General features: G+C 39.2%; 1 protein-coding gene across 2 annotated transcripts in view; it reads right to left on the bottom strand.

Moving 5' to 3' along the window:
* The window catches only part of LOC110831455 (T-box transcription factor TBX10), a 304038-nt gene that overhangs the window by 144866 nt on the left and 143359 nt on the right, over positions 1-15813 (bottom strand). The window contains exon 1 of one of the 2 annotated variants that reach the window (XM_022067467.2): positions 1132-1506. The exons of the other annotated variant lie outside the window; for it this stretch is intronic. Coding sequence (XP_021923159.1) covers positions 1132-1321 — 190 coding nt within the window. The 5' untranslated portion in view covers positions 1322-1506. Of the gene's footprint in view, positions 1-1131; positions 1507-15813 lie in introns of those variants that run through there. 2 annotated transcript variants of the gene reach the window in all.

The following is a 15813-nucleotide window of genomic DNA, read 5'->3' as shown; positions in this document are numbered from 1 at the left end:
CTATTTGAAACTCATTTATAAGCGTATCAGGCCTAATCTCACAAAAAAAAATTAAGTTAAATAGTTAATGAGAGTTGCGTAGGCTAAGTCTTTAGCATTTCCCAAAAAAACACATCAAATCATTACTTTTATTCCCGTCAAAAGACCCTAGAAAAATGAAGTCTTCACGCTGTGTTCAGTGAAGATTTTTTTTTTAAACAATAGAGAATAAGATTCATAGGCACACGGTTTACAGGACACGACAAATCAGCTTTTGTACGTAGTGCATGTGTTCAGGAGTTAAACTGAGGTCACCTGCAGTCAACGACACGCGACTTCCCCGCGAAGCTCATGTTTCAATGTTGAATTCCTTAAACAACACGGGCTTTTGTACAAACTATCTCATTTTAACATTCAAAAATAATTAGCAACGCTACATAATTTCACAATAATCAGACAACATTAAAGTTAAAATTCCATTTCTTTCAATGTCTTTAGGCGTAAAGACGATATTTACGGATTTGTCCCATCTTCAGAAATCACCATTTGTGGCTTTAGACTACCGCCTTTGACCTCTAATAGACTATAAAGTCTATTAGGCTTGAAGTAAGTTGATTAATCTGCACGCACAATACAGGCCTAGTTTACATTTTACATCAAACGAGGCCTGACTGCACAATTTAGTTTGCGTCTGAACCATAATAAAACATAACCCAATTTAACTATTTTTGTCAGTGATTTTAGAGCGTTATGAGACGAGGACCACTTAACATTTTATATGATGGACGATGGATAAATTCAGAATAAAAATAATTACGTGGACTTTTCAATGGCCTAGCGGACTTTACAGAGTTGGGACTCCGTAGGCGGACAGAGGATTGTACGCTCTCTCAGAATGTGATTCCTTCTCCATCTTCAGGTAAGGAACGGTTACCACCTGTGTAGGATCCTTTATAAAATCTATTTCTTACCATTACACCTCACAGAGTAGTCATTTTTCTTGTAATTTATGAGTTGGTGGTAAAACCCCATAGGCCTCTATACATTTACTTATATAACGAAAAAAATGTCTTAATAAGACTCTCTCATAGCGGACGAGATGAAGACACTCAAAGCGCTGTTTTCCACTCTCACTGTTTTTTTTACACTTACCCAGCGTTGGCAAACCGACGGTGTGCTGAGCTGACGTCGCCGATGTAGGGACGCAGGTACTTCGCCTCTCAGCACGCGGCCCGCGAGCCATAATCGCTGCTATCGAGAAGTCCGTAGCTCTCGTCTTCACTGTGGGTACAAGGAGCATCGCAGCGCCCGGCCCATTCTCTTGCATTGTCCCCAGTAACATTCCTAAACACACGCCACAAGACACCGTGGCCCAGTTCTACCCACAGCACGGGCCCGCCATCACAAGCTCGTGGTTAACAGCGAAGCACTCTCGCACTGACTAACCTCTCTCCACACCCTGCGCGCTGCCAGCGATCGCCGCCAGATGGCAGGCTCTTCGCACCAGGAGCCCCCAAGAAGGGGCGGAGTTAGGAGGCGCAGAACTGATTGACAAATTACGTGGTGGGGGAAATGATATCACATTGGAGGGGGGGGACAGAAGTAATTTACGTCACGAAACGTATGGGGCGTGGTTTAGAAGCGTAGGCTAGGCGGTGTTATTGGTGGCAGTCGCGCGTCTGAAGGAGGGGTATCAGATGTTGAATTTGGCTCAGTGAAGTGTACAATCAAACAGCCCTGCGGTCCAAGGGACAAAGGAATAGATGGAGTGGGGGGGGGGGGTCTTTAGCACTAGGCCATGTGTGTGGTCTGACAAAAAGGGGCCCCTTTCAGGCATCTTTAAACTGGTCTGAACGATCAGTAGCAAGGTCACTTCCGAACAGAAGTCATCGTATTCGGAGAGGTGTTAATATTTGCTCGTACTCTCAACTTTTACCATTCCTTTTCGTGTTTTGATCTGTCTCTCGTACGTACGAGACTTTGATTCGATAAATGAAACGATCTTCTGACACATCATTCCATGTCAAGTACTGGGATACATGGAAAGACCCGTTCTCCAAGTGCCTGAGCACTGCGGGTCCCCAACTTTTCGTTAGCTCGATCTATAGACATTTTGGTAGGACTCCTTGGATGAGAGATCGGCCCTTCTCAAGGCCTCTACCTGTACACAGGACAGCACAACACAGAAAAATATCCATGGCTTGAGTGGGATTCGAACCCACGGTCCCAGCGACCGCGAGGCCACTGCGGACCCCATGTCAAGTACTACTGTTCCTAAATGGTTCTTAATTCACAGATAAAACGTTTGTTTTCCACAAAATAGAAATAACAGTACCTATTTCTTGTTATGGCGTGGGACCTGAGTCAACTCGCACGGCCACAGAGAGAATTCTAAATAGTTTCTAAATCATTTATCTTTAATAGGCTTCTATGAGCCTGAACAGAGCTTTCGGGAGATAAAATTGCGTATTTCAGACCAGTAAAGGCCTTCAAGGAGTTGGCCCGTCCGCTTGTCCAGTGTTCAAGAGACTTGTTTTCGATCTCTCTACGCCTCTAGAGGCCTAGGCTAAATCTAAGTAACCTATATTGAGTACCTCAGTCTTTATTTGTCATTTTTGAGCCTAATACCATAGTCTTACGCATGTGTGTTCATACAGACTTCAGACCAAACTAGGCATTTCCATTGCTTTATAAATTTATTTTTCTTATTCTATAACATTTATCCTTTTTTTCATTTTTTTACTCAGAGCTGCCGAAATCTTTAAATGTAATGTAAATTATTTTATCTTAATTATAAAAATAAGACAGGCCTATAGGCTTGTACGATCCACATATTAAAATTAAGGCCTAAATAGACCTAGTTAGCATATAATCTTATTTTATTAATCTCGTACAGATTTTTTTTTTTACAAATATAGACTCGAATTTTAGATCAATCATCAATGACGAAATTGAAAGGATTCAAAATGTGATTATCATTAACCTTAGATCCTCCACGAAAGTGTTTGGATATTAGTCATTACCATTATTTTCATGGTGTAACGTAGGCTTGCATTTACCCGTAGGGACTGAGAAATAGCACGCAATATTCTACCTCAGTTAGTGTCTCCGAGTCGAAATTCGATTCCTGAATATTCTGAACACGAGACTAGAGTGATAACTTCATACCTATCCGTTACCCCGTCTTAGGGTAGGATTTAAGGAGCAGGAATTGGTATAAGCCAACCTGGAAAATAGAGACAGAGAGCCATCTTCAGAAACGTAGATTTGCCAAGCAAATGAAAATTTCCCCGTAACGATCACGCCGAGACTTAGACTTAACAAATAAGAAAAACCCTCTTAACTTAAAAACTTCTTTTCCAGTAGCCTAATGGAACACAATCTAGAGCGACTGGCTTCACAAGGCTTAATTACTGTCTATTGTTAGACGACATTAACCATTACTTGTTTATTTGTCTCTAAACAAAGGAACAGTTTACTGAACCAATTTCTCAGGACTAAGTTTCGCTACTTTTAACAAGAATCGAATTGTCGTTATGCCATTTGCAATAGTGCTATAATGTTTATAGCCTGCTGCGACCCAAAATAACTTCATATGATGCAAGCAATACAATTTCTGAGACGTTAGATTCTATTGGCTAGCAGTTTTTTCTCTTGGATAATATTAAAATGTTCAGTGGCCACTTAAGGTTACGTTCAGGTGGCATTATGCAAATTGAACTTCAAGACTGGAACTGATTTCCCATGTTGTTAAAATTTTCCTTGAAGATATCCGTCTTCTGGGTTGTTGCGCTGTGTAGTCTGGTCGATGTTAACCAAAGTTTCAGAGGTCATACTGCCTCCGTCATCAGAGTATGAAGATTTCTGTCTTCTGGGTTGTTGCGCTGTGTAGTCTGGTCGATGTTAACCAACGTTTCAGAGGTCATACTGCCTCCGTCATCAGAGTATGAAGATATCCGTCTTCTGGGTTGTTGCGCTGTGTAGTCTGGTCGATGTTAACCAACGTTTCAGAGGTCGTACTGCCTCCGTCATCAGAGTATGAAGATTTCTGTCTTCTGGGTTGTTGCGCTGTGTAGTCTGGTCGATGTTTACCAACGTTTCAGAGGTTATACTGCCTCCGTCATCGCCCTGATGACGGAGGCGGTATGACCTCTGAAGCGTTGGTTAGCATCGACCAGACTACACAGCGCAACAACCCAGAATACGGATATCTTCATACTCACCGCTGTGAGAACCTCAAGTCTTACAAAATTTTCCTTGTCCAAAAACTCCCGGTGAGCCTATTTTTTTAATAGAGTCCATTTATATTAGTTTCATAGAAGTAGGCCCTTAAGGCCTTCAACCATCACAAGACCACCAGAAACACAAAACCACACCTGCCTTTCTCTGTAGGTCCATCGTCTTAGGAACATATTAATTAAAACACTGAGTGAAGATTTGTATTGGATTAAACTATACATTCGGCGAGTCCAGTGAAGTTATGATGAACATGAAGATAACATTCAGGTTACGTAAGCGTAGCGAATTTATGGGACCGACGACAGAGAGCAGCACTGAACAGAATAACGCAGGCACACACCTGAGCCTCGAATGGGTCTCGCGATCCTAGTTCTGAGGGCCCCAAGACCACGCGCTCCTTAAGCCGCGTTGCCCCTATGATAGCCTTCCTGTATGTACAGGATTTGTGGGAAGTAAGTAGTTGTAAATATAGAGGTTATAACCATTTCTCAATGCCTACTTACTTCTCACCCAGTCTGTAGAATGCGAAATAGTCTAGAAGACAGAAGGGTCGGTAGATGTGCCCAGACAAAACTTGTAGCTAAGCGTATTATTATAAATGGCAAATAACTTGGCGAGTGATTGACGTCAAAAATTCCAGAAAATTAATAGCGATTTTAATAGTAACTGGAAATGTATTTCACCGTATCGTCAGCTGCACGACTCGAACTGCGATCAGGAACTGAAACCTGAGAAAAATGTTTTCAAAATGGCGAGGCCAAGACTTCCACCGCTAGTAACTGTCGAACACGCACCAATTATTTTGCCCCTGACTTTATAACAGAATAAATATTGACTTAAAAAGAACATAACTTCACACCAGCGGATAGAACGCTGGGGGTCTCGGGTTCGATTCCCGGCGGTGCCCGAATTTATAACTTGTGTTGGGCAAAACCGTGGTCTAGGCAACACGGAGTTTTCCTCCGGGGGCTTCTTCCCCGGTTTCTCCGTGGCATCCCAACAATTACTCCACTCACACACACACAGAAGAAGGCAATGGCAAACCACTTCTGGATCATCTGCCAAGAACGTATATGAACAGGTCCCAGTCCGAGAAAAGGATGGAAGGATCCTGTTCATATGGACCTGTCGTCAGACAGAACACTAAATAATAATAAGATGATGTGGTCTAGCGGTTAGAACGCTGGCCTTGTAATCCTGGGGTCTCGGGTTCGATTCCCGGCGGTGCCCGAATATATAACTTGTGTTGGGCAAGGCCGTGGTCTAGGCAACACGGAGTTTTCCTCCGTGGCATCCCAACAGTTACTCCATTCACACACAGAAGAAGGCAATGGCAAACCACTTCTGGATCATCTGCCAAGAACGTATATGAACAGGTCCCAGTCCGAGAAAAGGATGGAAGGATCCTGTTCATATGGACCTGTCGTCAGACAGAACACTAAATAAATATAAAACTTCACACCAAACGATCAGTTTATGAGCAAGTTTATAAGCATAATATAAAAGTAATACGGCCTGTTACAGAAATAGTTTGCAAGGTTGTAAAGTTTGTCTAATCAATATCATGTCCAATAGCAGTTTCGGTATCGTTTTTGAATTTCGGGCTAGGCCTATTATCAGTCAGTCTTTCAAATAAAGAAACCGTGTTAACATTTGGTAATTTTTGGTTGGCTACAATTTTACACTGAGTTTAAAGTATTTTTTTTTAGAAAGCCTGTAGTAAATTTTAAAAATAACTTCTTTTCGGATGACTGGGCTGTTAGCCCATTAAGGCAGTCGTTACCCTGAGCGGAGAGAATTTTTCGTTTTACTTCTAAAGCACGTGGGATTCGCTATCAGTTATCAAAGGTAAAATAAGGCGTGAACATCTGGGAAAAATTTACCTGAAGCTGTTGTGTTGACATAGACAAAATCAGTCTAGATGCCAGGTAAGTCCTACAAAAACACGGAAAACCTTCGTTTGACTAGGTATTCGAAGTGCTCTCTTAAATTTAGTTTTTTAGACCAAAATTTTATGTATTTCTCATCCCTTCCACGCGTGCTACATATCCCGCAAAACTCATATTCCTTTATTTCATTACTGTAACACGTCTAACTAGTGACCATGCGGTCTAAGGCCTGGTCCTTGACCCTGGGTCCTTGAGTCTTGATATTGGGTTCGAATCCAAATCTACTTACGGATGTGTGACCTCGTTCTTCTGTATTGTGATGTCTTATATGTAGAGGCCATGCGACAGGCAGACCCCTTTTTTTCAAGAAGTCCCATCGAAGAATGGTTCCAGAACCTCATACAAGCGAGCGGCCAAGGTTCTCCGAGAACTGTAGAATTAGAGTAAAGCAAAAATACCTAACATTTTTCCTGTCATTTCCTTTGTCTGAGGGCCTGAGCATTCTATCCTCTCCGATCCCCAGTTTCAGCCTTTCCACCAGGGCGAGAAATCAGGTTTTACACCTATCAATTCAGAAATTAGGGTAACTAACGATGATAACGTGTATAATTATGTTCGAGAGGAGGAAGGAGTGATAATTTACAAATGTGAAAATAAAATGCAGTCTCATCCACTCTCCATAAGTTTAGTGTAGTTAGCTTAGTATCGGCCACATGTGTCAGTGTAAGCCTATAGCATTTAGAGGCGAGAGAAATTCCGTAGTACTTTGGCGTTAAACAACGGTAAAACATACAGACACGTGGCGTCGCGTCGCCTTTCAGAAGAAATTGAAAAACCATATGTGTCCCTGGATACATGTAGGTCGTAAACAATAAACATGCATGCTCGCATCTCAATAAAATTTGCTGGAGAATATGTCAGTGTCTGCACTCAGCCACTTACATAAGAAATAATATACACGAGCTTCTGAACGCACTGAACCTCCACATTTTGTGGTTAGAAATTTTGCTTCGTGTTAGAGAACTCCGTTCTATTCTTATTCAGACACGCATTATTTTGAAAAAAAAAATTCGTGGGTTTTATTGTTAATGATCTCTCAACATCTACCAATGTTACATTTACATAAGTTAATTTTGGAACTTAAAATACAAACAAATATTCCGCTGATGTTAACCAATTGTATTATTTTCCTTCTTTAACTCTCCTACCTTCGTTCATTCATTTTCTTTGTCTCTCTTGTTTGTTATCCCTCTCTCATTTATTCCATCCTTACTTCTCTCTCCATCTCTTTTTCTATTTCCATTATAATTGTGTTGCTTGAGATGGTATGAATTATGTAGCGTCCTTCCTAGGATTAGCTTACAGTAAACCACCCATCATTTGGACCATGGTCACAGCACAAGAATAGCTACACTAAATGTAAAATTGTGAGGTCCCTCAGATGCACACAATACCTCACTAACCAGCCACACACACACAAGTAAGGGAGCTCTCCTTTCACCACGGTCCTTTTCATCCTAACACCCATACCCTAACACGTGATTAATCATCCTTTAATAAATGATGGGCTAATGTAAACAAGTCTTTATCACGTCATCGTCACTAGCATAAGAGCAAAGAATGGAGAGAGATATTTGTGGTAGGAGGGATGTAGGATGATACAATGCGTCGAGCTAGGTAGACAGACATTCATGCAGTTAAGAATTTAGAGCTTGGATATGCGGTAGGTTGGTAGGTAGGTAGGTAGATCAACATGCTTCTGAGATTTGCGATACAGAAGCATACATTTTCCTTCTTGACATATTTTCAACCGTAGTTGTTTACAAGTTACACAAAACCAGCATAATTTTTAAAACCATATAACTGACTCCTAGCGCAGGGTCGTCCTGAAGTTTTATCATTCAACTGGATAACAGATCCCCTGGGTTTATGGAACCCGAATATCCGTCACAATGTCATCAGAGCTTCGTCTGAGACAAAAAAATCCAATCTGTAGTATCGCATTTCTCTAAAACACATTTTAATATCATCCTCCGATTTAAGCATAAGTAAAATATTTCATTCAGTTTTTCAAAATAGATATTCCTCATGTTCCCCATGCGTGCTACATGTAAAAATCATCTCATTCTTCGTTTAAATCCCGTAACAATATTAGGCGAACATATTACGTCTTCCATCCTCTTTATATTCAAGTGGTTTCTGGATCGATCCCTACACACGCCCATAATAACTAACATATATTATTTATAAAAATATGAATATAATTACAATATATCGTTTGAACTCCATAAACTTCGTGTTGTCTTTTTTTAACGATGATAAACTCAGATAGTTGAAATTGTCCAACACAGAAGTGTAGAGAGATGGGGTTCACGTTTGCTCGACTCTAATTTTATTACTAGAATTCTTGTGTTGATAAACATGAATAGCTTTGGTTACTGTTGCCTGCAGTCTCAATGTGGGTGGCTTAGCGTGAGTATAAAACACTTCGGAGACTGTTCTTTGAGAAGCAATATGTGTGCATGTGAAACTTTATGTACGAACATGCCTTTCAGATTTTCATTGCCAGCAACTGTTGTTCTACTTAGCAGATGTTATGGACCTGAGTTTATTATAGGCATTGTTATAACCAACACACAGCTATGGTAGCCCAGGCCTAATCCACCGTGGTAAACTCTGTTAGCATTTAAACGTCATAGGTCTGGTGCTGTTGTACTGAAAGATACCACTTGTGATACCTTAGCTTAAGTAAATAAAAGTAAATATATATATATATACTATATATACTATATATAGGCTATAACGCAGTTACTGTACAAAATTAGAAATAATTTTGACCTTTGAGGTTCTCATGAATATAGAGGCAATGTTTTCTTTCCGAAATCAACAATTCTGAATAATATAAAAATACAAATAAACGTTTCATTAACCATAAGTCTGATGCAGAGCGTATCTCGAAGGTTATCAATTCTTCCGTTAACAGGATTAACCCTTTGAAGCCAAAGATCGTCTGAATATTATTTATGAATTCAGTCCGTACCGCGAAGAAAACACTTCACCTCACCATTACGAAAATCAGCTGGTTAACCCTTTGAAGCCGAAGCTCGTCTTCATAATATTTACGAATCCAGACCGTACTGCGAAGAAAACACTTCACTTAACCATTAGAAGTCGAATCAGGCGGTACCACATAAGATTTAACAAAAGAACAAAAGGTTCTATCACATCCACAGCCTAAACATATACAATACAACTTTCATCTCGTCACACTGTTAAATTTCGTGATGATAAGTTATTTTTTAATTTATGAATATGTACCATATATTTTGTGCAGATTGTAGAAAGGAACCCTGATTTGTGACTGACGTGGAAGTAATTGTGGCCGGTTTAACAATATTATACCAGAACCTTTGTGTAGGGACTGAGTAAAGTCGAGAAAACTACAAGTGGCTAATCGTTCACCAGGACGACACGAATACAGAACAAGAATGCCAATCACGATACAGTGACGCCAGATCAGTGAGTAGCAAGTGTCTTCTGATTACAAATTAATAAAAGTATTTTGAATTCGAAATATATTATAATATGTCATTGCTTATCAGATATTTTTAACATGGTGGGAAATTGACAGGCCTAATTTATGGAAATTTGCTACGGAATATATCATGAAATTATTAAAATTAAGAATTAATATGTATTTTTGTCAGTTCATCATACAGAATAAAATGAAGAATGAGATGGAACATAGGCCTATCAAGTTCTTCCCAGAGCTTCTTCTTACTGATATACCAACTGGAGGCCTCGTCAAACCGAAGTCTTGGTATAGGATACTATGTTTTCACCGAAGAAAAATCCGTCATCTGAAGCACAGATTTGGAGGAACACAACAGAACCGGTTTGAATCTAGTTGAAAGGACCAACATAGTTCAAACATAGTACAGAAACTATGGAGCCATGCAGCTATTCTAGAAATGATGCACTTTGACTGCAGTACGAATATTTATAACATAAATTCTATTTGTAATCACTTGAATAAAATTAATTTAATCACAATATATTCCTTAAATCTTCTGTTGTCATTGATTAGTTAAAAACCTCTAAGCCTACATAACCATCTTTCACAAAGTCTTCCCTCTTACACTGTACGAAAGCAAATTTTGTAAATCTGTTATTGTCCGTTATCTGATGTGTTAATCTCCCTCCCGCTTAAAATTTGTTATTTGTTCCGCGATTATATTTTCTTCCTTCCAGAGCTCTTATTGGAATGATAACAGTCACTCAGATATTCAAAAAATTACTTCCCTTTTATGAAATCAGAATGTTCATTATCGCGTTCACAACAGCCCTCTTCTTATCGATATTCTGAGCCACGTCCTGCAAAGACTTATATTCAGTTTTAACTCTGTACATCTCTCAAAACTTCTTAAATGGTTCATTTCTATGGCTTGTACTTCACTAACTATAATTAATACCAAGATTCACTTACATCATATTGAGAAGGAAAGGATTCACACTGAAATCTCTTACTCCGTCCTTCTGAAACTTCACAGAGAACAGTCAGTCACTTTATAGCTATGGACAACTGGCTAGAAGTACGCTGTATATTCCCAAAGAAGGCCTAAGTTCCGTTCTACTTTAAAAGTGCATTATTTAAAACAGTACCTTCTACTCTTTCAGCATAGATTCCTACTTTACGCACACCTGACAATTGTAATTAACTTTTGATAAACGCTCAAACCTCTTATTTATTTGCATGTTTCTACCACTGATAAATTACTCCCCACAATCCACGTTTATTGATACCCTTGAAGTTATTATTTTCATCTTAAGGAAACACCAAAAATCACGGAATCAAGAAGGATGCGTTTGTCGTAAGAGAGTAAAATTCAAATTAAAACTGCAATATCTAAGATATAGTCACAAATCAACCGACCTCTGAAGAAAGTTTATACTTACACTGGGAATAGCGATGCCACAGAATGTGTCTGTACGTATGTGGCAGAGTTGCCAACTTCTATAAGATATATTCCGATATTAGCGTCTCCTAAATGACATTCCACGAGACTTCAATTTTACTTTAACTTTTTATGATGTAATTTATACGTAAATAAAGACTTACACAAATCGCTCCGCTATGTCTCTTTAATTTTATTATCCAAAACATCTTTGTGGCGTAAGTAGCAATCAGGTAATATGTATCCCATGTTATTCTTACATATATGTCCCCAGACCAAATTCTGCATGATTTCAGGCTTATTTTCACCTGTAGGGTAAGGTATAAAGAACCTGATTCACATTTCAGCAATTTTGTCTCGGAAGACACATAATTTTCAACTGAATCTAAAATTTAGGAACAAGCATTGAGAAACAGTGTGTAGCGAACATGATTGTGTGTGTTTCACCGCACAATTGTTCGGTTGCTCATCTTGGCCATGGTCATAGATAAACCAGACTATTCGGCATTCTACAATGTTGCGTGACTACGAAGGGATCGTGTCTACAAGGAAAATATGCTCTAAGAACATAAAAATTCAGTAGGCCTAGACTATTTAAACACTCCTTTAGAAAAAATTGACTTTCGTATGAGATGGCCTTCTTCTTTAAAAAGGAATAATGTCGGAATTTATAACACTCGGTTTTACAATTCATGTTAGCTTATACACGCGAGAATATTCGGTTCTGTTAATTTTCACTACTGAATCCAACCGTTTCAAGTCAAAATTTGTACAAGAATATTTAAGTTTATGTTTCTCTGATACGGCTGGCGACAGTCTTTTGGAACTTAAATGAAACGGCTTTTGTGTTAATAGGCCAACATTCTATATCACAGAAGATAGCTGAAACATTTTCAAAGGGTGGAAAACATTCGTATCCACAGAATATTATGTGGATATGATCCAATATGAATGCAGTGGTTACGATACCAGGACACTTTTAATACTTTTAGAACAAACTAACTAACCAACTAACTAGTCGCCGGAATTCGCTGACAGGTTAACAAATTCTACGGTGTAGGACCTTTCCCAAAAGACTGGAAACATTTCAGGTCAGTACACGCACGCAGAAATTCTAAATTCCGTAAAATTCATTCAGTTAAAGCAGTACTCACATTGAGGCTGAGTGACTAGCTCTTGGAAAACATTTAAAACCACTTAAGATATACTTCAATTAGCTTCTTTCGAACAACAATTAGAAATAAGGTTTTTGTGGTATCAGTAAAATATCGTAAGTTCATTTTATCGTCCTATTTACAATAAGATGTATTCTACAAGTTGATACAGCTGATCATAATACCGAATAGCCCATATTTTTCGAGAATATTCAGAGACTAAAAACCGCAAAAATCATCTTTCAAGAAAGACTCTGTTTCGTAGGTTAACTGGCTATTTATAAGCAGTTTAACTTTCTCTTTCTGAGAGACTTTGGCCAGAAAATAACAGCGTACATAGGCGGGGGTGGAGGGTAAATAGAGACAGTTGATTAATAAAACGAATTCTCTGGACACTATAAATAACTTTATTTTCGTTAAAAAAAATACGACGATTCGGAGACTGGATTCTCTGTCTGTCCTCAGGTAAAACCTACACTGTCGAGCCCAATTGATGATCCTATCTGCGGCAGTCTAGTCTCCGAAACGTCGTATTTTTAACAAAAATCAAGAGTATGGATAATGCCAAGATGGTTCGTTGTTTTAAAAAAACACCATAATCAAAATCCTTCAGATTTAGAGACAGTTTACGTTTAGTCCTAAGTTACAAGATGAATGCGATATGAAACAGGAACAAATTGGAAAGTGAACTTAACACCAAGACACCCGTTACTGTGGATCCGTTTATGAGTTACTGCGGTCTCAGTCAAGCGGATATTCAAAGGAAAATATTTCCCGGTAATGCAAGAAATTTTAATGACGTTTGGCATGTACCTGAACCACGACATGCTTTCGCGTGTAGAACTGCTACCAGGTCTTTTGAATGATTACGATGCATTAAAGATTAACTTATGGTGTAAGCAATGATTATTTTAACGCTGTTTGAGTAATGCGTGATATGGTGACTTCTGTCCTTAGGAATGCAATGAAAAAGTTATGACCACAGTGGAAATACTCGAAAGAGACTAAAAAATGGAGATTTAACTTACCTTACACATTTTACAATATTTTAAAATGTGTTCTTTGTACCTTAACGTGCCTCAACTCAGTAAATTTGCTTTTCATTTTATTCCAAATAAATTACTGTATATGTCTCCTGTTGCAAAATCAGTCAGAATACATATAGTCTGTAGGTATAAGAATTATTTTACGAACTTACTTAAATATTCATAATGACGGAAAATGTTTCAAATAAAAGTTTCCAGTCTTAATAACACTAATTATTATGCAACGTGTCTTAAATTTTTCGTCTGATAAAATCAATAAAGTCGTACTCTGTTTCGTTCTCAGTAGGCATATTACGCCAGTTACTAGGCTGTTTGACAGACAGGAATAAAAATTAACGTAAACTTTCTCTACACATGTTCGTGCAGACCCCTCAACACAGAATTTAATAAAATTTTGGTCGCTATTTTGGAGATAAAGTAGACCTAGATCTATACAATCGGACTAATAAACAAATATGATTATAATAATTTACTTTTACGCTTCGTACAAAATCGCGCATAAAATTAATAGGCTTTAAAAAGTTCAATATATACGAAACGTAGGCCTATGCGTGTGTAAATTTGTTTTGACAAAAACACAAAATAGTCGTATTTAACAGTCGTTCGACAGCTCATCTCCACACACAACATTCTACATTCTTGGCAAAATCTCCCTTTAAAACAGGCTAAACAATAAAACCAAATATTATATTATCGTCATTACAACTCTAAACAAACCTGAATCTTAACTTCTTTTCAGGTGGATAATCGAGTCGTGCCTATCCTTATTGTCATGCATAAGAAAATCTGAAGTATCTCATTCATCGCCCTGATGATGGCGGCAGTATGACCTCTGAAACGTTGGTAAACATCTACCAGACTACACAGCGCAACAACCCAGAAGACAGAAATCTTCATACTCATTGCCCTGATGATGGAGGCAGTATGACCTCTGAAACGTTGGTTAACATCGACCAGACTACACAGCGCAACAACCCAGAAGACAGAAATCTTCATACTCATCGCCCTGATGATGGAGGTAGTATGACCTCTGAAACGTTGGTAAACATCGACCAGACTACACAGCGCAACAACCCAGAAGACAGAAATCTTCATACTCTTCGCCCTGATGACGGAGGCAGTATGACCTCTGAAACGTTGGTTAACATCGACCAGACTACACAGCGCAACAACCCAGAAGACAGAAATCTTCATACTCATCGCCCTGATGATGGAGGCAGTATGACCTCTGAAACGTTGGTAAACATCGACCAGACTACACAGCGCAACAACCCAGAAGACAGAAATCTTCATACTCTGATGACGGAGGCAGTATGACCTCTGAAACGTTGGTTAACATCGACCAGACTACACAGCGCAACAACCCAGAAGACAGAAATCTTCATACTCACCGCCCTGATGACGGAGGCAGTATGACCTCTGAAACGTTGGTAAACATCGACCAGACTACACAGCGCAACAACCCAGATGACAGAAATCTTCATACTCATCGCCCTGATGATGGAGGCAGTATGACCTCTGAAACGTTGGTAAACATCGACCAGACTACACAGCGCAACAACCCAGAAGACGGAAATCTTCATACTCATCGCCCTGATGACGGAGGCAGTATGACCTCCGAAACGTTGGTAAACATCGACCAGACTACACAGCGCAACAACCCAGAAGACGGAAATCTTCATACTCATCGCCCTGATGATGGAGGCAGTATGACCTCCGAAACGTTGGTAAACATCGACCAGACTACACAGCGCAACAACCCAGAAGACGGAAATCTTCATACTCATCGCCCTGATGATGGAGGCAGTATGACCTCCGAAACGTTGGTAAACATCGACCAGACTACACAGCGCAACAACCCAGAAGACAGAAATCTTCATCGCTATTCCTGTGAACAAAATAAAGCAATGTCCTGTGTTCTTTTTGGCTCATTTTTATTTAATTCATATATTTAGATGGTATTTATATTAAACAAATTAAATTAAAATCTTTTTGGGCAGAGCAATGGACCTGTCGTAAGACAGAACACTGAATAATAAAATAATATAACTGTCATGACGTCCACCGATTTGTCCCTCCTGACGCCTCTTGGCTGCTACTACAGAATGCGCTGTTGCTGGGCTGTCACGTGATCACTGGAACACTGAGTTCCTGCGGCGATGGAGATTTCTCCGAATTAAGGGTTCTAAGAAAGAATGGCTTTCGGTACTAAAAGTTTTTATGCCTCTATAAAAAATTGTGCGGACCGGCGGTTAATATTTATTTGTCCGCGTACAAACACCCTATTTCTTTAAGACCCGTGTCAGTATTATCCTGTCTACGTGTAGGTTTCATTAACATTCTCTTTTCTTAAGATTTTCCGTCTGCAAATTTCTCCAGCTTTCTAATAATCGTGCGGAACAACAAACTTGTGTGTGGATGAAAATGGATTGCGTTTGTAAGCGACATCGACGGTCAATGTTTTACTCAGTGGAAGAATGAGGAGTCACTACGTCCCTTGTATGTCGAGTGTAACACAAATTAACGAAATTGTATACTAATAATGACGTCA

Source organism: Zootermopsis nevadensis, unplaced genomic scaffold (genome assembly GCF_977971745.1).
Source record: "Zootermopsis nevadensis isolate Lab colony 2312 unplaced genomic scaffold, Znev_1.0 Znev_ptg000017l, whole genome shotgun sequence".
NCBI lineage: Eukaryota > Metazoa > Arthropoda > Insecta > Blattodea > Termopsidae > Zootermopsis > Zootermopsis nevadensis.
This window is presented reverse-complemented; position numbering and strand designations above follow the sequence as displayed.